Raw genomic sequence first — 22,824 nt, forward strand, 5'->3', positions numbered from 1 at the left:
TAAGCAATCTTTTTGTCTTCCTTACTGCACTCATGACTTTTCAAAAATCCTTCTATTATATGTAAGGACCATCACTTCTAGCATTAAGCTAAACTGAAAATGGTCACTAGGGATATTTTGTCTTGCATCAGTTTTTAATTATAATTTTACTTGTTTCTGGAGAATAATAAGTACAATGTTATGTCTTCATATGCAGTCTGTACCATATTTTTAAAAGCTCGATAAATATTTTTTCAGTATTAATCAAGATTCAGTGTTAGTCTCATTGGATTTGTTTTTGTCTTGGGTTGAAATTGGAGTGATTTTTGGATAATCTGGTTTTATTGTTTAATCCTGTGTTTAATATGGGAACTATGGTATACTGAGAGCTGTTCCTGCAAATCAGTCTACTTGGAAGTGCATTTTCCTCTGTATTGGGGCTTCACATGAAGTGGTATATGGGAATCTGGCAAATTATCAGTATTAATCATACTAGAAATGGGTGTCGAGTTCAAACCAGAAAGTGCAGATGGTGGTTTGGTGCTACTGAGGAAATGTTTTAGGATTTAAAAGGAAATTTAGATTTTAAAAATTACCTCAAATGACTATATTTTTTAATGAATACACTTAATTTATATATTGTGGGCTGGGTGCAGTGGCTTGAACCTGTAATCCCAGCACTTTGGAAGGCCAATGCCAGGGATCACTTGAGGCTAGGAGTTCAAGACTGGCCTGGGCAGGGTGACCCTGCCTCTACAAAAAGTGAAAAAATTAGCTTTCACTACATTACAGGTATGCTGGCACATACTTGTAGCTCCAGCTGCTTGGGAGGCCAAGGCAGGAGGATCACTTGAGCCCCAGAGGTTGAGGCTACAGTGAGCTATGATGGATGGCATCACTGTGCTCCAGCCTGGGTGACAGAGTAAGACCCTGTCTCTAAAAAAAATTTTTTTGTGAGCTTTCCACATAAAATCTAACTTTAAAAAAAAATCTTTCCCAAAATTTCAAATATAATTTCATATTGCTATTTAAAATTCTTTGCAGTTTTATCTGTTAAGATTTATCTTAATCTGTCAAATGTGCATATGGATATAGCTGTAAGGCTGAACTGTGGCCCAGACAATGGAAACTGAACTTTCTTCCTCTTCCATTTGACCTTAAAGCAGTCCTTTGAGTTTTTTTTTCTTTTGTAGAGATGGGGTTTCACCATGTTGCCCAGGCTGGTCTTGAACTCTTGAGCTAAAGTGATCCACCCACCTTGGCCTCCCAAAAGTGTTGAGATTACAAGCGTGAGCCACTGTGCCCAGCCCCTTTGAGTATTTTGATTTGCCCTTTGAGTATTTTGAGTATTTTGATGTTGCAGTTTTTTCTGTAGAAGAATCCCTACTGTGTTCTTGATCAGCATAGAGTATAAACCTAAATAATTTGCTCTTCAGATAATATAACTGGTGGTAGTTCACTCACTAGACCATCAATATATTGATTAAGGAATAATGATAAGGGACCATGTATAATAGGTTGTTTAACAGAACCACTGTTATTTTTGCATTGAACAGATGAAACTAAAGAACTTTTTTTTTCTTAAGGTTGTAAGAGAACTAGTCAAATATACAAATCACTTTAGAATCTTGGCTCTAAGTGCCACACCAGGTAGTGATATAAAGGTAAGTAAAATGTTTTTCCATTTATTACAGTTAAGAAAATAAAGCTTTTGGTTGGGTGCAGTGGGTCCCACCTGTAATCCTAGTGCTTTGGGAGGTGGAGGTGGGAGGATCACTTGAGGCCAGGAATTCCAGACCAGCCTGGGCAACATGGTGAGACCTATCTCTACAAAAAATTAAAAAAATAGTGAGCATGGTGGCACACATCTGTAGTCCCAGCTACTCCAGAGGCTGAGTCAGGAAGATTGCTTGAGCTTAGGAGATCGAGGCTGCTGTTAGCTATGATTGCCACTGTGCTGCAGCCTTGGTGACAGAGCAAGACCCGTAATCCCAGCACTTGGGGAGTCCAAGGCGGGCGGATCACAAGGTCAGGAGATCCAGAGCATCCTGGTTGACACAGTGAAACCCTGTGTCTACTAAAAATACAAAAAATTAACCGGGCGTGGTGGCGGGCACCTGTAGTCCCAGCTACTCAGGAGGCTGAGGCAGGAGAATGGCGTGATCTCGGGAGGCGGAGCTTGCAATGAGCCGAGACAGAGCGAGGCTCCGTCTCAAAACAAAAAACAAAAAACATAAATGAATAACCCAAATAATAAGAACTTTTATATGGGGCCAGATCAGTTTTCCATTGTAGTATTTATCTAGTTTGACATGAGAACTACAACATTTCCTACAACCTGCCTAGCTTTTTTTCAGTGGTTGCAGGACTTCCCTCCCCTCCCCTCCGCTCTCTCCTCTGTTCTCCTCTGTTCTCCTCCCCCTCCCCTCCCCTTCCCCCTCCCTGTTGCATTCCCCTTCCCCTTTCCCTTCCCTTCCCTTCCCTTCCCCTCCTCTCCTTTCCCCTCCTATCGTTTCTTTCTTTCTTTCTTTTTTTTTTTTTTTTTTTTGACGGAGTTTCGCTCTTGTTACCCAGGCTGGAGTGGAATGGCATGACCTTGGCTCACTGCAACCTCCGCCTCCTGGATTCAAGCGATTCTCTTGCCTCACCCTCCCGAGTAGCTGGGATTACAGGCGTCCACCACCACGCCTGGCTAATTTTTGTATTTTTAGCAGACACAAGGTTTCACCATGTTGGCCAGCTGGTCTCCAACTCCTGACCTCAGGTAATCTGCCGGCCTCAGCCTTCCAAAGTGCTGGGATTTCAGGCGTGAGCCACTACGCCCAGCCCAGGAGTTTCTTTAAATTAGTAGTTTTCAGACTGCAGTGTGCATAAGAATCCCTAAAACCTGTTAAAAATACAGGATATTTTTAAATAGTAAAATGATTTTTAAAGATTGTTACCGTTTTCAGTTTTTTAAAGTTTTATTTTTAAATAACTTTAGATTGCCAGAAAAATTGCAAAAATTGAAGTCTTCGTTTGGTCCTCTCCCATCTTCCCCTAATGTTAACGTATCATATAACCATAATAAAATTATCAAAGCCAGAAAATTAGCATTGCTATACCAGTAACTAATCTGCAGATCTTGTCTGAATTTTGCCAGTTTTCCCACTGATGTACTTTTCTGCTCCAGGGTTCAGTCTGTGATCTCACATTGTGTTGTCATGGCTTCTTAGTCCCTTCTAATCTGTGATGGTTCCTCTTTTTTCTTTTTTTTTTTTTTGAGACGAAGTCTCGCACTTTTGCCCGGGCTGGAGTGCAATGGCATGATCTCAGCTCACTGCAACCTCCACCTCCCAGGTTCAAGCTATTCTGCTTCAGCCTCCAGGGTAGCTGGGATTACAGGCACCCGCCACCATGACCGGCTAATTTTTTGTATTTTTAGTAGAGACGAGGTTTCACTATGTTGACCAGGCTGGTCTGGAACTCCTGACCTTGTGATCCGCCCGCCCCGGCCTCCCAAAGTGCTGGATTACAGGTGTGAGCCACTGCGCCTGTTCGCTTCCTCTTATTTCTTCTTTTCCATGACCTTGATGCTTTTGAAGAGTAGGTGCCAGATATTTTGTAGAATATCCCTCAATTTGGGTTAGTCTGATGTTTTCTCATGATGTGGTGGTGTTATGCATTTGCTAACAATAATCCAGAAGTGATGCTGTACCTTTCTCAGCATATCCTATCAGGGAATACATGACGTTGCTTCGCCTTTTTACTTGTGTTGTTAATCTTGACTTAGTTAAGATGATGTCTTCTTGGTTTCTTCATTGTGAAATTACTGTTATTCCCTTTGTAATTAATAACTGTCTTGTGGGGGAAATACTTTGAGACTATGTAAATAATCCTGTTTTAGCATTGGATGGTGGTTCTTGGCTTGCAACAGTTATTGTTGTGGTATTTGCCTAATCATTCTTTCTCTCTTTTACATTCATTAATTTGAATTCTTCTGCAATAAAGAGTTTTTTTCCTTCTATGGGCCACAGTCCAATACTATTTTACCAATTTTATTAAGATTGTTCCAGCTTTGGCCGTTAGGAGCTCCTTCAAGCTCCTGTGTCCTTTAGACATGCACTTTTTTTTTAAACAGAGTCTCACCGAGTCCTCCAGGCTGGAGGGCAGTGCACAATAATACTCACTGTGGCTAAATTTCCCAGGCTCAGGTGGTTCTCCCATGTCAGCCTCCTGAGGAGCTGGGACTACAGGTGTGTGCTACCACACCCAGCAAATTTTTGTATCTTTTGTAGAGACAGGGTCTCCCAGTGTTGCCCAGGCTGGGCTAGAACTGCTTGTCTCCAACTCCTGGGCTCAAGTGATCCACCTGTCTCAGCCTCTCAAAGTGCTGGGATTATAGGCATGAGCCACCACACCTTGCCACTCTTTTTTTTAATGCTTCTGTAACTTTCTGACATCATAAGATACATTATGCTCCTTTAATATTTTTTTGGCCCAGCCATGGAATCAACAGTATGTCTGGGAAATTCTGGTTTCCTTTATTGAAGAATGGTAAAAATGCAGATTTTGAGACCTGTCCTATAATATTCTGATTTTAGTAGCTCTGAACGGTCTTCCATATTGAGTAAGGATTTTTTTTTTTTTTTTTTTTTTTTTGAGACGGAGTCTCGCTCTGTCACCCAGGCTGGAGTGCAGTGGCGCGATCTCGGCTCACTGCAACCTCTGCCTCCCGGGCTCAAGCAATTCTCCTGCCTCAGCCTTCTGAGTAGCTGGGATTACAGGTGCCCGCCACCATGCTCAGCTAATTTTTGTATTTTTAGTAGAGACGGGGTTTCACCATGTTGATCAGGCTGGTCTTGAACCCGTGACCTCGTGATCCACCCACCTCAGCCTCCCAAAGTGCTGGGATTACAGGCGTGAGCCACCACTCCCGGCTTGAGTAAGGATTTTACTGGATACATTCTGTGGCAGCCTTTTTAATTTTTTTTTTTTATTTTTATGGGTATATAGTAGGTATATATATTTATGGTATATATGAGATATTTTGATACAGCCGTGCAATGCATAATAATCACATCAGGCTAATGGGGTATCCATCACCTTAAGCATTTATTCTTTTTGTTACAATCCAGTTATACTCTTTTAGTTATTTTAAAATGTACACTTATTACTGACTATAGTCACCCTATTATGCTATCAAATATTAGATCTTATTTATTCTATTTTTTTGTACCCATTAACATACTGTCCCCCCTCCTACCCCCCTTCCCCACTACCCTTCCCAGCCTCTGTAATCATCCTTCTACTCTCTATCTCTATGAGTTCAATTACTTTAATTTTTAGCTCCCACTAAAAAGTTAGAACATGTGAAGTTTGTCAGCAAGATCCCCCAGGCCCCGGGCAAGTCCAGAGATGCCATCTAGGAGCCAGAAACTAGAGCCAGAAACCTTAGAAATCTACCTTGTGCTCTATACTACTGCAGCTAAGCTTGCACTCAAAGCACAAGATGAAGTCCTTCTCACTCTTTCTTTCCACAGGCAGAGGAGCGTCTCCCCATGGCCACCACTACCATAGGCCCATGGGGTGTACTGCCAGTCTACTGCTGATTTTCATTTAAGGCCCAAGGACTCTTCAGTCAGCTTGTGCTGAATGCTGCCAGGCGGTGGACTCACCCTTCAGAGAAGTGGGTTCCCCTCTGGCCTGGGACAGTTTCAGAAATGCTGTTCAAGAGTCAAGGCCTGGAATCAAGTCCCAAGAGCCCATTTGTTGCTCTTCCCCACTGTGGCTGAGCTTGTACCTAAGGTGTAAGACAAAGTCTCCTTTACTTCTGCTTTTCTCAAGCGGAAGTGGTCTCTCATCATAGCCATCATTGCTAGAGATGGGCTGGGTCTCACTGGAAGCCAGCATGTCTAAGAGTCTCACCCAAGGCCCATGACATATTAGCTGGGTATTGCTGATGGTTATTTAGGGCCCAAAGGCTCTTTAGTCAGCAGGTGATGAATCTTGCCAGGACTGGGTTCTTCCCTTCAAGGTAGCGGGTTTCCTTCTGGCCCAGGGTACGTCTAGAAAAGTTGTCAGGGAGCTAGGGTTAGGAATGGAGACCTCATGACTCTGCCCTGTCCTGTTGTGGTTGAGCTGATATCCAGGATGCAAGACAAAGTCCTCTTTACTCTTCCCTCTTTTTTCCTCAAGCAGAAGGAAGGAGTCACTTTCGTTTCTGTGAGCTGCACAGACTGGGGTTGAATGAAGGGTGGTGCAAGCACTCCTTTAACTGTCCCAGCTGGTGTCTCACTAGGTCACATGCCCCCCATGTTCATCGTCTCCAGAGCATTTGCCGGAACTTAAGTTCCAGCCACTAGGATGGGGAATTCCCTTCTAGATAGGGCTGGTCTAAATTCTCCTTCTGTGGCGGCATTGACGGAGTTCCACTTGGTTTTCCTTTTCACTGTGACAGAGCAACACTTAGTTCAATGCACAGTCTCCCAGAAACTGCAGTCTCCTTCCCCCAGGTTCTTAGATTCTTTCTCCACACCACAGGGCCTCTGGGGGATGAGGGAGGGGTGGTGTCTATGATTCAAGATTGTGTTTCCTGGCTGAGCGTGGTGGCTAACGCCTGTAATCGCAGCACTTTGGGAGACCAAGGCAGGCGGATCACGAGGTCAGGAGATCGAGACCACACTGGCTAACACGGTGAAACCCCGTCTCTACTAAAAAATACAAAAAAGTTAGCTGGGTGTGGTGGCGGGCACCTGTAGTCCCAGCTACTCTGGAGGCTGAGGCAGGAGAATGGTGTGAACCTGGGAGGCAGAGCTTGCAGTGAGCCGAGATCGTGGCATGGCACTCCAGCCTGGGTGACAGAGTGAGACTCCGTCTCAAAAAAAAAAAAAGATTGTGTTTCCTACCTCAAAGTGCCTCTTTTAGCAATATGAAGTGAATACCAGGTACTGTGATTGCTCACTTGATTTTTGGTTCTTATGAAGGTGCTTTTTTTGTGTAGATAGTTGTCAAATTTGATGTTCTGCGTGGGCGATTATGTGTATTTCCATCTTGCTCCATGCTTCCAATGATAGCTTTTAACTCTCGCAAGCTGCAAGACTTTTTTCTTCTATCCTTTTTTTGATGAGCTTAGAAATTCTATCCTATCTTTGGTTTTCTCCCTGACCTCGTTTAAACATTCATGTTTTTCAGTCAGCTTAAAAATGTCATCCCCCTTTGGGAGGCCGAGGCGGGTGGATCACGAAGTCAGGAGATCGAGACCATCCTGGTCAACACAGTGAAACCCCGTCTCTACTAAAAAAAAATACAAAAAATTAGCCGGGCATGGTGGAGGGCGCCTGTAGTCCCAGCTACTCAGGAGGCTGAGGCACGAGAATGGCGTGAACCTGGGAGGCGGAGCTTGCAGTGAGGCGAGATCACGCCACTGCACTCCAGCCTGGGCGACAGAGCAAGACTCTGTCTCAAAAAAAAATAAAAATAAAAATAAAAATAAATAAATAAATAAATAAAAGTCATCCCTTCAGAAAGGTCTGTTCTAACTAAGCTATCTTGTCAGTCAGTGTTCCTTATCTTGTTATTTTCTTCTTAACGTTTGTGATAATCGGTCATTCTTTTGCGTATTGATTATTTTGGTCTTTCAGCGCCAGTAAAATATCAGCTACATGAATGTAGGGATTATGCCGATTTTGGTCGTTCCTCTGTCATTAACTCAATGCCTGGCATGTGGGAGTTACTCATGTATTTCTTTCATGAATGAACTATTAAAAGCGATAAATTTAATTTTATAAAATGGTCACAAATGTACTCTAGATTTTGAATACGTATAGGCCCCCAGTGATTATGGTGTGCCGTATTGGGCACTGTGCCAGGTATTGGGAATACTAAGATATGATTCTTGCCCCAGGCTGTTTTTTTCCCCCGCAAAACTAAGCCCTCAAAGCTTTCTTTTTTCTTTTCTTCTTTTTCTTTTTCTTTCTTTCTTTCTTTTTTTTTTTTTTTGGAGACAGGGTCTTGCTCTGTCACCCAGGCTGGAATGCAGTCACAACTGTAGCTCGCTGACTGCAGGCTAGAACTCCTGAGTTCAAGTGATACTTCAGTAGGTGCTTGCCACTTCGCCAGCAATTGTCATTTTTTTGTAGATATGGGGTCTCACTATGTTGCCCAGGGTGGTTTCAAATTCCTGGCTTCAAGCAGTCTTCCCAGCTTGGCCTCCCACAGCCCTGGGATTACACCCTTAGGCGTGAGCTGCTGCCCGGCCTAAACCCACAGGCTTTCTATTTTTGTTTGGGCGCCATGGCTCAAACCTTTAATCCCAGCAGTTTAGGAGGCCAAGGTGGGCAGATCACAGAGGTCAGGAGTTGGAGACCAGTTAGGCCAACATGGTGAAACCCCATCTGTACCCAAAATACAAAAACTAGCTGGACATGGTGACATATGCCTGTAGTCCCAGTTATTCAAGAGGCTGAGGCAGGAGAATCGCTTGAACCCGGGAGTCAGAGGTTGCAATAACCTGAGATAGATTGCGCCATTGCACTGTAGCCTGGGCGACAGAGGGAGGTTCCATAGCACCCCCCCCAAAAAAAAAAAAAAAAAAAAAAGCCGGGCGTGATGCCTCACACCTGTAATCGCAGCACTTTGGGAGGCCAAGGCGGGCAAATGACGAGGTCAGGAGTTCGAGACCAGCCTGGCCAACATGGTGAAACCTCATCTCTACTAAAAATACAAAAAATTAGCTGGGTGTAGTGGCAGGCACATGTAATCCCAGCTACTGGGGAGGCTGAGGCAGGAGAATCATTTGAACCCAGGAGGCGGAGGTTGCAGTTAGCCGAGATTGTGCCACTGTGCTCCAGCCCAGGTGACAGAACGAGACTCCGTCTCAAAAAAAAAAAAACCACACACAAAAAACAACTTTTAATTTTTACATACTCTGAGGATCCTCTTTTTTTTTTTCTTTTTAATTGTTAATCACACTGTCAGTACCATAGTCTCCTGCTACAGAATACAACAGATTATATGTTTTTTCTCCAGTTTCCTAATTTTACAATGAAGTCTCTTTATAAGCTTTGGGTACATGAAATTTAGTCCTGGAAATATATTCACATCATATATGTTGATTGAAATGGAAAATATTCTACTAGTTTATCAATAACTGATTTAGTGTTGCTAATCTGAAATTTTTGTCTGAGTCTTTATAAAGACTCTGTTTGTAAAGTACCAAACTACATTTGAGGAACTTTTTGGACATTTACAAATATTCTTATTTCTTGGATGCTTGGCTTGAAGGTCTGTGTGGGGAAAAGATGTTTCGGAAGCACTTTTCACCTATTGTGCTACTTCTGATGTACTTTTTTAATGGGCTTATCTTCTTTCTTTTTGGTTATTTAATGATATAAATTTCTGGTGCTTCTTTCAAAATTTTACTGCTATTTTATTTCTGTTAGTGACTTAAACTAAAAAATTTTAACATGTAATTTATAATCATACTTAATTGATTTCGCATAGGCTGTGCAACAAGTTATTACTAACCTGCTAATTGGGCAGATAGAGCTTCGTTCTGAAGATTCTCCAGATATTTTGGCATATTCTCATGAAAGAAAAGTTGAAAAGCTTATTGTTCCGCTTGGTGAAGAACTTGCAGCCATCCAAAAGACCTATATCCAGGTAAACCATTTTTATGACATTTAGGGATTTCATAAATAAACTGGTAATTGAATTATTTCAGCTAACAGGATTTGGATGTGATTATATAGTTATCTTATTTTTATATAATTGATATGTTGAAAAAATTCTTTGAAGTTAAAATTTTTGGAATGAGCACTGTGTTTTGTATGTACTAGCAAACTATTATTGAAAGGGAAAATACAAAAGATGGGCCATTTGTAAAGCAAATAATAGCCGTACATGGTTTTGTATTTTTTTAAGTAAACCTTTTAACTGGAATATAGAACATGCACACACATACACACACACACAAACAGCAAAAGTAGACAAAGCATAAGTGTATCACTCAGTGAATTTTCACAAATTGCACACACCCGTGACATGAACACGTACTGAGATTCAGCCAGAAGTTTCTTTCTTTTCTTTTTATTGTTTTTTGTTCAGCTCACTGCAGCTTCCACCTCCCCGGTTCAAGCAGTTCTCCTTAGCCTCCCAAGTAGCTGGGATTACAGGCGCATGCTACCACATCTGGCTAATTTTTATATTTTTGAATAGAGATGAGGTTTCGCATTGTTGGCCAAGCTGGTCTTGAACTCCTGACCTCAAGAGATTTTCCTGCCTTGACCTCCCAAAGTGCTGGGATTACAGGTGTAAACCACCATGTGCCCGGCCCCCAGAAGTTTCTTTGTAGTGAAGTATATTTTCACTGTTGTCCTCCCTGATCCTTTATACAGCAGTGCTTTTCAACTGGAAATTACTTCACCTACCTGGCAACATTTGTCAATGACTTGACACATTTTTGGTTCTCACAACAACAACAACAACAAAAAGGCAGGAGAGAAGGGGGAGGTAACAGGTGAAATGTGGAGTTATTATTGGCATCTAGCATATGGAGGCCAGGAAGCAGCTGAACATCCTACAACGGATAGGACAGCAACCCCACAACAAAGAATTATCTGGCTCAAATGTCAATATTATAGCTGTTGAGGACCTGCTTAGACAATTGTCATTTTCACTGGGAGAAATTTGTGGTAACACATTGTTTTTCTATAGTTCATAATTAGTGTCATGGTTGAACAACATGTTTTCACATTTTCATTGCCATGGATTAAAGATGGTTACAGGAATAGATAACCAAAAAGTTATCTGTCACTTTATCTATAATAAGCCTTTCTTAAAGAGACATTTTGTAGTAATACAGCTTTTTTGTTTTTAAATTATTTGTAACAAAATTCTAAGCATTATTGAGTTAAGATATGGCAAAGTCTTTTTGTAATTGTCTCTTTGATACTAGTGCATTTTTAATTGAAAATCATTCCATTTATAACAATGTAAATATGATAATTCTTATAATCATATGCAAATGTAATTTAATTTTGTTGGTATTTTTAGAGTGCCTTATTAGGCACTATGATCAGCAAAGTTGGAAGGGAGGAAAAAAAAAGTATTAAACTAGCCATAATTTAGAAAATACAAATTAGGCAAAAATTTAAACAATTACATACTGCTATAGTAGGTCTTCATCTATAGGTCTCCTTTTGTGCCATTAAGCTCATTTCCGCCTCAGGACCTTTTTGTTTGCTGTCTCCTCTCTCTGGAATCCTTTGTCCTTAGAACCTCACATGGTAGACATACCTCATCATTCACATGTGAACTCAACTGTTCTCTTCTCAAAGAAAGTCTTTGTTCACCTTATTTAATAATTATCCCTTTCCTCTCAAAGACTCTACAGCATTATTGTGTTTTAGATTCTTAAATGCATTTGTTATAATGAAAATGATCTACTTTATTTGTTCGCTTCTTTATTCTTTGGTTCCCTCCATTGGAATGTAAACTATATGAGAGCAGTGACTTTATTTGTCTTAGCCACACTGTCCCCAGCATTTAGAACAGTGCTTGTTACATAGTAGATGCTTAATAAATATTTGTTGAAAAAAATGAATCAGTGAGTAAAATTAAATATACTCAAGACATTTCAATTTATTCAGTACTTTACAAACTACTCTACAAATATCTGCTGAGGACCTAAGTGCCAAACTGGTCTAGATACTGAGGATGTAACAGTGCAGAAATCAAAGGTCTTCTTTCATGGTACTTACACTTAGATTATAGTGTGTGTAGGTTGAGGGAGAGAGGAGTTAAGAAATAAACAGATAAACAAATGTGTTGTTAAATTACAGTTGTATATAATAATTGCTCATGTTGATTTTTATATGGATATTATTTGGGGATAGATGTCAAGTAGTTTTAAAAGTTATCATTGCTGAGTTTACTTAAACATTCATTGTAAGACAAACTTTATTAAATATATAATTCCTATTTTAATATGTGAGAAAATGATTGTACTTGAAAAAGGACTTTAGAGCAAGCTTAAACTAGATTGCTTTTAAATTTGCAGATTTTGGAATCATTTGCTCATTCTTTGATTCAGAGGAATGTTTTGATGAGAAGGGATATCCCAAATCTAACAAAATATCAGATAATTCTGGCAAGAGATCAATTTAGGAAAAACCCATCTCCGAATATTATGGTAGGTATTTTTAAATAAATTTTGATGACAGATTAAATTTTCACTCAAAGCCAGGATAAAACATAGGTAATGATATTTTGGGTACCTATTAGCTCATCAATAATTGAAAAATGAGGCCGAACACAGTGGCTGATGCCTGTAATCCTAACAGTTTGGGGGGCCAAGGTGGGAGGATCACTTGAGCCCTGGAGTTCAGGACCAGCCTGGGCAACATAGTGAGGCCCTGTCTCTGCAAATGTAAAAGAAATAGCCAAGTGTGGTGGTATGTACCTACTCAGGAGCCTGAGGCAGGGTAGGATTGCTTGAGCCTGGGTGGTCGAGGCTGCAGTGCGCTGTGATTGCAGCATTGCATTCTAGCCTAGGTGACAGAGTTAGTCCTGTCTCAAAAACAAAAACAAAAAAATCAGAAATGTTTATATAGTTTATAAAAGCATGAAAAAAATCTGGCAAGAATACAATGTAATGATTTGAATTAAGATAAATTTTACCTTTTAACTTTTTCTTTTTCTTTTTTTTTTTTTGAGACAGAATCTCGCTCTATTGCCCAAGCCAGTGTGCAGTGGTGTGACCTTGGCTCGCTGTAACCTCTGCCTCTCAGGTTCAAGCGACTCCTGTGCCTCAGCCTCCCTAGTAGCTGGGACTACAGGCACGCATCACCACGCCTGGCTAATTTTTGTATTTTTAGTAGAGAGAGGGTTTCATCATGTTGGCCAGGCTGGTCTCGACCTCCTGACCTCAGGTGATCTGCCTGTCTCGGCCTCCCAGAGTGTAATCCCAAAGGTTACAGACGTGAGCCACAGTGCCCGACCTTTCTTTTTAACTTTTAAGGAAGAATTTGTCTTTTAGTCTATTTATTTTGTAAAGTCTCAAAGCCATGAGAAGGTAGATTGTAACTGAATTTTAGACACAGAACATTTATTCTTACTCTCAATACCAGAGTTTGAAGGAAGCATCACAGCAAGCTTCCTATTTCTAACCTGCATTGGAAAAAAATCAATGGATACAAAAATATCTATCAAACTAGGTCCAAAGTCAGAGAAGACACTCACGGACACAAAAAAGGGCACCAAGTCATTCTTTGAACTGATAGGGAATGCCTGTGCAAAAGAACAGAGGCAATTGAATTAAAGCATGTGGGAGACAGTGAGCAGACCAATTTGGCAGAGGATTTGGAAACCGGATATGATAATATAGGTTGTACTACATGAGAGTAGCTTTAAGTATTATACCACGAAACTGGATATAATAATATAGTTTGTGACTTCATGAGAGTAACTTTAACTATTATACCACGAAATGTGGTCTTTATCATATAGTATATGGGGAAGCACTAAAGGAGTCTTTTCTGTAAAATTATAGTATATTATTATTTAAAACTTTAATATGTTTTGATTTCTGCTAGGAAATAGTAAATCAAACCTGTTGAACTAGATCTTAACTGGAACTGGTGAGAGGTAATTAGGGTACCATTTTAGGGCATTTGTTAGTATCCTGGAATATTTAGAATCACTAACATTGATGTTAAATGCTACTAGAAATGTTAGAAAACAGTAGTCCTCATCTCAAAGGAAAATAATTAGAAGATGTTCTCCATGCGCTCCTTAAAAACTATCTTATCAGATAGATACACATACCATGTACTTCCGTAAAGGAATGTGTCCTTCATTTTTCCATGAGAGGAGTGGTTGAAAGCACGAGGCCTCTTAGCCCAAATTCCTGGGTCTAAATAGTGGTTCTGCTGCTTAACGGTTGTATGAGCTTCCTCATCTATAAAATGAGCATAACAATAGTAGCTACCTGCTAGATACTAAGATTAAGTGAATTGTGCAGGTAATGTGCTTAGAATAGTTTCTGGGGCTCAGTGTCAGATATTTTCACAGGACGTATACTTGGTATTAAAGGTTGGCATTAAAAGTCTGATTAAATATTTGTACTTTTGCCAGTAACATTCATGAGGATAAGCCATATCTAACTTATTTCCCATTTCCATTGTATCTAGCTGAGTGCTTGACATGTAGTAGATGCTTACTATATAGTTTTGAAAGAACAAATATATCTATATACTGCCAATTAATTTACCTGTAAAGAAAAACGTATAATTTTTTTTCTCCTTTACTTATTCTTTTTAAAATGTAAGTTTCCTGTTTAATTAAAGAAAAAGAAATAAAGGGGCAGATTTTACATACAAAATACATTGGTACCTTTCCATAGCAACATCCTATAAGATGACATTTAATAACCAATCAGTTATAGCAGTGTAGAAGGGAATGATGATTATGATCATTTGGATTATATTATAAATGTTACACTGACTGTGGCCTGACAACTTGGGCATGGAGCATGTATGTTCATTTATTTCTCTGGTTAAATTTGACATATGCTGTTTTTCTAGGGAATACAACAAGGCATAATCGAGGGAGAGTTTGCTATTTGTATTAGTTTATATCATGGTTATGAATTATTGCAGCAAATGGGAATGAGATCATTATATTTCTTCCTTTGTGGAATTATGGATGGAACTAAAGGTAAATTATATCAAATTATTTAAAGAAATAATGACATGTATTATTTTGGCTAAAGACATATTGAAGGGCTGGGCACAGTGGCTCATGCCTGTAATGCCAGCACTTTGGGAAGCCGAGGTGGGTGGATCACTTGAGGTCAGGAGTTCAAGACCAGCCTGGCCAACATGGTGAAACCCCGTCTCTAATAAAAATACAAAAATTAGCCGGGTATGATGGTGCATGCCTGTAATCCCAGCTACTCAGGAGACTGAGGCGGGAGAATTGCTTGAACCCGAGAGGCAGAGGTTGCCTTGAGTCAAGATCATGCTGCTGCACTTCAGCCTGGGCAACAGAGCGAGACTGTCTTTAAAAAAAAAAAAAAAAAGACATATTAAAGAGTTTGAATTACTTAAAAATGATTTATTTTAAAAAGCATTGGAATAATTAACAAATGGCCATGTTTCTTTGTTTTTAATAAATTCCTGGAGAAAAGGAAACCATTCATTAATACATATATGAATGTAGAACTGCAAAAAGTTTCTGGTTTTCATGTTTACACTTGAAAAAGTTACATTCATTGCTAAAGTTTAATTTCTTTTTAAAAAATACTACATTTTATCAGTTTTATTATTATTTATTTGAAAACCTTTTCTTAATTTCTGAAGGAATGACACGGTCAAAAAATGAACTTGGTCGAAATGAAGACTTCATGAAACTCTATAATCATCTAGAGTGTATGTTTGCACATACACGTAGTACTTCAGCAAATGGTATTTCTGCTATCCAACAAGGTCTGGTTTTTCTTTTAAAATTATGTATTTTGTTGTGTTTCTTAATCACAGTTAATTTTGAAATTTTTCTCCTTTGATGCAAATGACTACAATTATTTATATTTTGTAGCAACAGATCTGTTAAATGTGTAAATATTTCATTTTTTAAGTTAAGATTAATATATATTCAAGTTTAAAGTTTATATGCTTTAAACAATGTTTAAACTTCTTTAAACAAGTTTACAAACTTTAAACATATAACAGATGTTAGTAGTTGTTAGTGGTAGTAAAAATTCTCAGAACTATCAAAACCTGATTTTATAGTTTGATATGTATTTTTGCTTTCTTTGCTGCTGATTCCTCTTTAGGTTCTCTCAGAATGAAAATTTTACGAAAGTTCAAAGTTCATTTTACAGTAAGACTTATGGGCTACCTAGATGTTACCTCTGGTTTAAATTTTTAAAAAGTTAAAAAAAATCCAACATATGCATTGGAAAAGATAACTTTAATATACATTAGTGTAATTAAATATGGAAAAAAATAGAAAAAAATTTTGATATTTTTGTTTTGTTCCAGGAGATAAACATAAAAAATTTGTTTATAGTCATCCAAAGTTAAAGAAATTAGAAGAAGTTGTAATTGAACACTTCAAGTCATGGAATGGTAGGTCATATTTAGTAGCTTTAAGGCAAGACAAAGTTATTGCAAGAGGTAAAACTTAACTTATGGCCGGGTGTGGTGGTTCACGCCTGTAATCCCAGCACTTTGGGAGGCCGAGGATCACGGGAGGTCAGGAGTTCAAGACCAGTCTGACCAACATGGTGAAACCCCGTCTCTACTAAAAATGCAAAAAGTAGCCGGGCATGGTGGCACATGCTTGTAATCCCAGCTACTTGGGAGGCTGAGGTAGGAGAATCGCTTGAACCTGGGAGGTGAAGGTTGCGGTGAGCCGAGATTGTGCCATTGCACTCCAGCCTGGGCTACAAGAGCAAAACTTGAAATAAATAATCTCGAAAATAAAACAAACAAAGAAAAAACTTCAACTTATTAGTTTATTCTAACATTTCTTTTGGAGAAGGTGGGCTTTTAATTACTCTGGATAATGAATACTAAAACGCTGTGAGAAATTTTGGAAGGGTTAGGGCAAGGGTGGTGGTGGGAATGTTAAGAATAAGGTACTATATGAGTTAGCTTGGGGTAATATAAGGGAAGTGGACAGTAAAACAATATATAGTACAGTAAAAGAGTAAAGTAGATTAGGAGAGAGAGAGTTATAGAGGAGTGCTGTTTTATATAGGATGGTTATAGAAGGCTTCTCTGTAGAGGGATATTTAAAGTGATGATGCAGATAAGGGAGGAAGCCTTGTGAGTTTTGGAGGTTGGGTGAGAGATAATTCCAAGCAGTAAAAATAGCAGATTCAAAGGCTTTGAGGTGGCAGTAGGGTGCTTGGTATGATTAAACAGACCAGTGTGGTTAGATTGAGGCTACAAGTGTGACTGAGCCTACAAGTGGTATAGATGAGAGGTATCCAGATAATATCAGACTTTAGTTTTTAATTTCTGAATATTTGTGCTTTGCAAAACCAAACAGAGGTATTTGTAGCACTGGAATGACATGACATTTTAAGGATCACTCTGGTAGTTTTGTGGAGCATAGACATTGATAACTTAGAAAACTATTATGATAGTCTTGGATGATGACACATAATGGTGGTGTGCATCAAGGCAATAGTGGTCAAGGTGCTGGGAAATAGATTCTAGATATATGTTCAAATTGGAGCCAACTTATTTATTGTATTTGTTTATGGATTAGACGCATGGTGTAAGAAAAAAGGAATTGGCCGGGTGCAGTGGCTCACACCTGTAATCCCAGCACTGTGAGAGGCTGAGGCGGGCAGATCACAAGGTCAAGAGATCAAGACCATCCTGGCCAACATGGTGAAACCCCGTCTCTACTAAAAGTACAAAAATTAGCTGAGTGTGGTGGTATGTGCCTGTAGTCTCAGCTACTCGGGAGGCTGAGGCAGGAGAATCTTTTGAACTTGGGAGACGGAGGTTGCGGTAAGCCAAGATTGCGCCACTGCACTGCAGCCTGGCAAAAGAGTGAGACTCCGTCTCAAAAAAAAAAAAAAAAAAAAAAAGAGGAAAAAAGGAATCATATGGCTGGGTATATACGTTTATGTGTACATGTTTGCAAATGATTACATGAGCAAAGTGAAAAATGAAGAAGAGAGAGAAGTATGTGAGGTAATATGTATGTTAATTAGCTTGATTTAGCCATTTCACAATGTATATAGACATCTCAAAACATATTGTACAACATAAATATATACAACTTTTATTTGTCAATTAAAAAAAAGAATAACAAAATAAAGAGCAAACATGTTAAGATGTTTTTGAGACACCTAAGTGTCAAGTAGGCATTAGATAAGCAAATCTGGATCTCAGAAGAATGGTTGGTGCTGTTTTTACATATTTACATATATGTGAATACATTTTGGAGTTATCAGCATAAAGGTAATATTTAAAGTTTCAGGAATAGATGTGATTATCAGGACAACAGTTTAGAGATATACAGAGGAGGGTACAGAATGGAGTCCTGAAAAATATCAACAGTTAGAGTTTGGAGGAAAAAAAGCCACTAAGGAGCCTGGGGAGGAAACCGGACAAGTAAAATGTCAGAGAAGCTGAAGAAAGAGACTATTTCAGAAGGAAAGAGTAAAGTGTGTTAAACTAAAAAGTGTCCATTGAACTTGGCAGTATGGAAGTTATTGATGATTTTGCTGGAAGGAGCTTTAGTGGAATGAGGGTAAAAAGGCAGGCTGTGACAGATTGAAGGAGATACAGGTTTTGTGATGAAAGTAGCAATTCATTCAGGAGCTGGTCACATACAGAGACTTGATGCTTGATGCAATGATGATTCAAAAGAAGTTTGTTTAGAATAATTTTACTTGGAACAGCTGCTTCTTCAAGTCCTACGTTTTTTGTATCGTAAATTAACTTTATATTTAATAAGTCATTTATTCCTTAGAGGAGTTGTGAAGATTAAATGAGTTAACATACATAAAATGCTTAGTGTGGTCCTTGGAACACATATGATGATTAAGATAATAGAAATCAGTAGAGGCTGGATGTGGTGGCTCATGCCTGTAATCCCAGCACTTTGGGAGGCTGAGGTGGGCAGATCTCTTCAGCCCAGGAGTTTGAGACCAGCCTGGGCAACATGGCAAAACCCCGTCTCTACAAAAAAATTTTAAAATGTAGCTGGGCATGGTGGCATGGGCCTGTAGTCCCAGCTACACAGAGCATGAGGTGGGAGGATCACCTGAGCCCAAGAGGTCGAAGCTGTAGTGAGCCGTGATGGTGCCACTGCATTCCAGCCTAGGTGACCAAACATGACCCTGTCTCAAAAATAAAAACAACCAACCAAAAACCCCACACAGTATGCAATAATTAACCAATTACTATATGTGCAAAACTATATACTGTTTCATTTATACATCAATCCATATTAGATATGAAGAAGCTAAAGCTTAAAGAGCTTAAATAACTACCATGATCACCAGTCACCCAGAGAATTAAGTGCCCAGCCACAAAGATCATATTCCTATTAGTGCATTCTACTGCCCGCCACCCCCCTACCTCACCTGCCCCCCAGCACAGACATATCGGGAGCAGCTTTGGAATTCTCTGTAGGGTATATTCTGCAGTTGTCTTTGGAGAATTTGAAAGTATAGTAGATTTGAGGACAGAATGCATGGCTTGGATTAAGACATTGCCTTTAGTGAACAGAAAGGAAAGGGAAGACTTATGAAATTAGGGGGAGCTGCATAGTTCTGTGCTTCTGGCTATCTTAGAAGGTAAAGGGAAATGATAGCCATTATGCCTGAATTGAAGGGCTAGTCAAAAGTGATTCAGGTAATTCATATTTGATTTGTTTAGGATTTTATTTTATGACAGCCAATGATAAATAATAAGCTAAGATTATTAAAATTAATAGAGAATATAGTTTAAAAAATTTCAAGATGTTTGAAATTATTTATTTATTTGTATATTTGTTTATTAGAGACTGGGCCTTGCTATGTTATGTTGCCCAGGCTGGTCGTGAACTCCTGGGCTCAAGCGATTTCCCCATCTCAGCCTCCCAAGTAGCTGGGACTATAGGCGTGTGCCACCACATGCAGCTAAATTATTTTTTTGAAAGAAAAAATTTGTTAGCGTAACACTTTCAGGTTTGTCTTTTGAACTAGTTCTTGTCTAAATGCTTTGTAAAAAGTTGTAATTAAAGTTTGTATATATATATAGCTGAAAACACTTCTGAAAAGAAACGTGATGAGACCCGAGTTATGATCTTCTCTTCATTTCGAGATAGTGTTCAAGAAATTGCAGAAATGCTTTCACAGCATCAGCCAATTATTAGAGTAATGACTTTTGTCGGCCATGCCTCAGGGAAAAGCACGAAGGGTTTTACCCAGAAGGAGCAACTGGAGGTAATTATTTTTGGAATTGATAAAAATAAAAATAAGATTGATTAGCTTTGCACTTGTTCTTTTTTTGTTAGTTTTAACTCACTGGTCAATTAGCTACTTAAAAAGAATTTTACAGTAAACGTGTAAGTAAAAATAAGCATATTTTGAAAGATGATAACAAATGTTTTACGTGATTTTGGAATTTTTGTTTTAAAGTAATGTAAAGTGTAAAAGTTAAGCAGAAAAGCTCTGGAATTATATTAACTGGGTTGGAATCCTGACTTTACCACTTAAAAGTTTCTTTACTTCTTCTTCCTCAGTTTTCCTTATCTGTAAACATACATGATAGAGTTGTTGTAAGTAGTGAAAGAGATCTTATTGTAGAGCCACCAATAAATGTTTATTGTTTGCCGCTTTAATAATTTATTCTAAACAAATAATTAGCCTATCTCTTTTTATTTATTTAAAAATCTCATTTTAAAAGTGGGGTCAGAAGAAACCATGATAGTATTTAAGGTAGCCTTATGCTCTGAGTAAGAGGACATTCAGTTTTCTAAGTGCTGTGATGTTTTGAGGGAAATTTTACGTTATTGATTTTTATAAAATCTATGCAGCTTTTTATAAAGTAACTATGTAAGTCTGTACTTGAGTAGTGACTGACAATTAGATATCTCTTTAATTTCTAATTAATTTTGACAGAGCCTTTTTTGATTCTGCAGACGTTAGTAGATGAGGTTTTTTTTTAGATGGAATCTTACTCTGTTGCCCAGGCTGGAGTGCAGTGGTGTGATCTCGGCTCACTGCAACCTCCGCCTCCCAGATTCAAGCAATTCTCCTGCCTCAGCCTCCAGAGAGCTGGGATTACAGGCATCCATGCCTGGCTAATTTTTGTATTTTTAGTAGAGATGGGGTTTCATCATCTTGGCCAGGGTGGTCTCAAACTTCTGACCTCCAGTGATCCGCCCGCCTCAGCCTCCCAAAATGCTATTACAGGCATGAGCCACCTCGCCCGGCCGGGGGATAGTCTTCTTTTTTTTTTCTTTTTTAAATTTTGAAATGGAATCTCGCTCTGTCGCCCAGGCTGGAGTGCAGTGGCCCAATCTGGGGTCACTGAAACCTCCGCCTCCCGGGTTCAAGTGATTCTCCTGCCTCAGCCTCCTGAGTAGCTGGGACTACAGGTGCCCACCACCACGCCCAGCTAAGTTTTTTTGTATTTTTAGCAGAGACAGGGTTTCACCATGTTGGTCAGGTATTCTTTTTTTTTTCTTTTTTTGAGACGGGGTCTGGCTCTGTTGCCGAGGCTGGAGTGCAGTGGCACGATCTCGGCTCACTGCAAGCTCTGCCTCCCGGGTTCATGCCATTCTCCTGCCTCAGCCTCCCGAGTAGCTGGGACTACAGGTGCCCAGCACGCCCAGCTAATTTTTTGTATTTTTAGTAGAGACAGGGTTTCACCGTGTTACCCAGGGTGGTCTCCATCTCCGACCTCGTGATCCGCCCGCCTTGGCCTCCCAAAGTGCTGGGATTACAGGCGTGAGCCATGGTCAGGTACTCTTTAAATACCTTTTATACCTGCCCTCACTACACCGAGAAGAGTCTGTTTAAGCTGACTGGATATGGTGGGGAGTGCCTTCCTGAATCTGAAAATAATACCTTTGCCTATCATCAAGTCAGATTGTACATATTTTTAAGGCATCTAGTGGGTGATTACTACTCTTAACATATATGTATGAATGAAAAATGAATTGGATTTTTGCTGTGGAGCTCAAGCATTTTCATTATTTGAAATACCCGCAGTACCCAATCCGATCTCTGATCAATTTCAGTATTACCTAAAGTCATTATTTCCTGAGCTTGTCAGGCACCGTAAGAACCTTATTGATTTTACTGACTTTATCATTTACTCATTTATGTCAATAATATTTTAATGTATGCCAAAGTAAAAACTTTTTTTATTACTCCTATATGTAATTGCTTTCATAACAGCTGTTTTATTTTGAAACAAGCTTGCAGGCAAATAATTGTACATTGTCCATTTATTTAGAAACATGATATTAAGTCAGAAGAAATTGGGGGGCCAGATCCTTTAGGGCCCTATATGTCATTTCCATTTTAATGACTTTCTCTTTTACTCTGACTAAGATGAGAAGTTCTTGGAGAGTTTGGGGCAGAGAATGGTCTTAGCTCGGTTTATATTTTAAAAGACTCAGCCGGACACTGTGGCTCATGCCTGTAATCACAACACTTTGGGAGGCTAAGTTAGGCAGATTGCTTGAGGCCAGGAGTTCGAGACCAACTAGGGCAACATGGTGAAACCTTATCTCTACCAAAAATACAAAAATTAGCTGGGTGTGGTGGCATGTGCCTGTAGTTTCCGCTACATGGGAGGCTGAGGAGGGAGGATGCTTGAGCCCAGAGGTCAAAGCTCCAGTGAGACAAGATCACACCACTGCACTTCAGCCTGGGCAACACAGTGAGACCCTGTCTCAAAAAAAGGAAAAAAAAAAAAAAAAAAGAATCATGCTGGTTATTGTCTGAAGAATAAACTGTAGGGGCTAAGAGTGGAAGTGGAGAGACCGGTTGGGAGACTTACAACGATTTAAGCTGAAGATGATGGTGACATGGACTAGGGTGGTAACAAGGAAGGTGGTGAGAAGTGGTTAAGTTCTGGATGTGTTTTGCAGGTCAAGCTGACAGGGTGTATTGACAAATTAGAGTGGGATATGAGATAAAGGCATATGAAGTCTGACTGTAGGATGACTCCAAGGTTTTTGACCTGAGCAACTGAAAGAGCTGGTATTGACTAAGATGGATAAGACTGCAGGCAAGGCCAGGTGTGGTGGCTCACGCCTGTATTCCTAACACTTTGGGAGGCCAAAGCAGGTGCATAATTTGAGGTCAGAAGTTTGAGACCAGCCTGGCCAACATGGTGA

At 39.5% G+C, this 22,824-nt stretch overlaps 1 protein-coding gene across 3 annotated transcripts in view; it reads left to right on the forward strand.

Annotated features, from left to right (window-relative positions):
- The window catches only part of FANCM (FA complementation group M), a 63,718-nt gene that overhangs the window by 3,037 nt on the left and 37,857 nt on the right, over positions 1 to 22,824 (forward strand). For 2 of the 3 annotated variants that reach the window (XM_024232018.2, XM_054530075.1), the window contains exons 3-9: positions 1,566 to 1,643; positions 9,463 to 9,621; positions 12,020 to 12,151; positions 14,544 to 14,676; positions 15,321 to 15,446; positions 16,002 to 16,088; positions 19,731 to 19,915. In XM_024232018.2, the coding sequence (XP_024087786.2) occupies positions 1,566 to 1,643; positions 9,463 to 9,621; positions 12,020 to 12,151; positions 14,544 to 14,676; positions 15,321 to 15,446; positions 16,002 to 16,088; positions 19,731 to 19,915 (900 nt within the window). The remainder of the gene's footprint in view (positions 1 to 1,565; positions 1,644 to 9,462; positions 9,622 to 12,019; positions 12,152 to 14,543; positions 14,677 to 15,320; positions 15,447 to 16,001; positions 16,089 to 19,730; positions 19,916 to 22,824) is intronic. The other variant, XM_054530074.1, reaches the window with a different exon arrangement.

This window comes from Pongo abelii, chromosome 15 (genome assembly GCF_028885655.2).
Source record: "Pongo abelii isolate AG06213 chromosome 15, NHGRI_mPonAbe1-v2.0_pri, whole genome shotgun sequence".
In the NCBI taxonomy this organism is placed as follows: Eukaryota; Metazoa; Chordata; class Mammalia; order Primates; family Hominidae; genus Pongo; species Pongo abelii.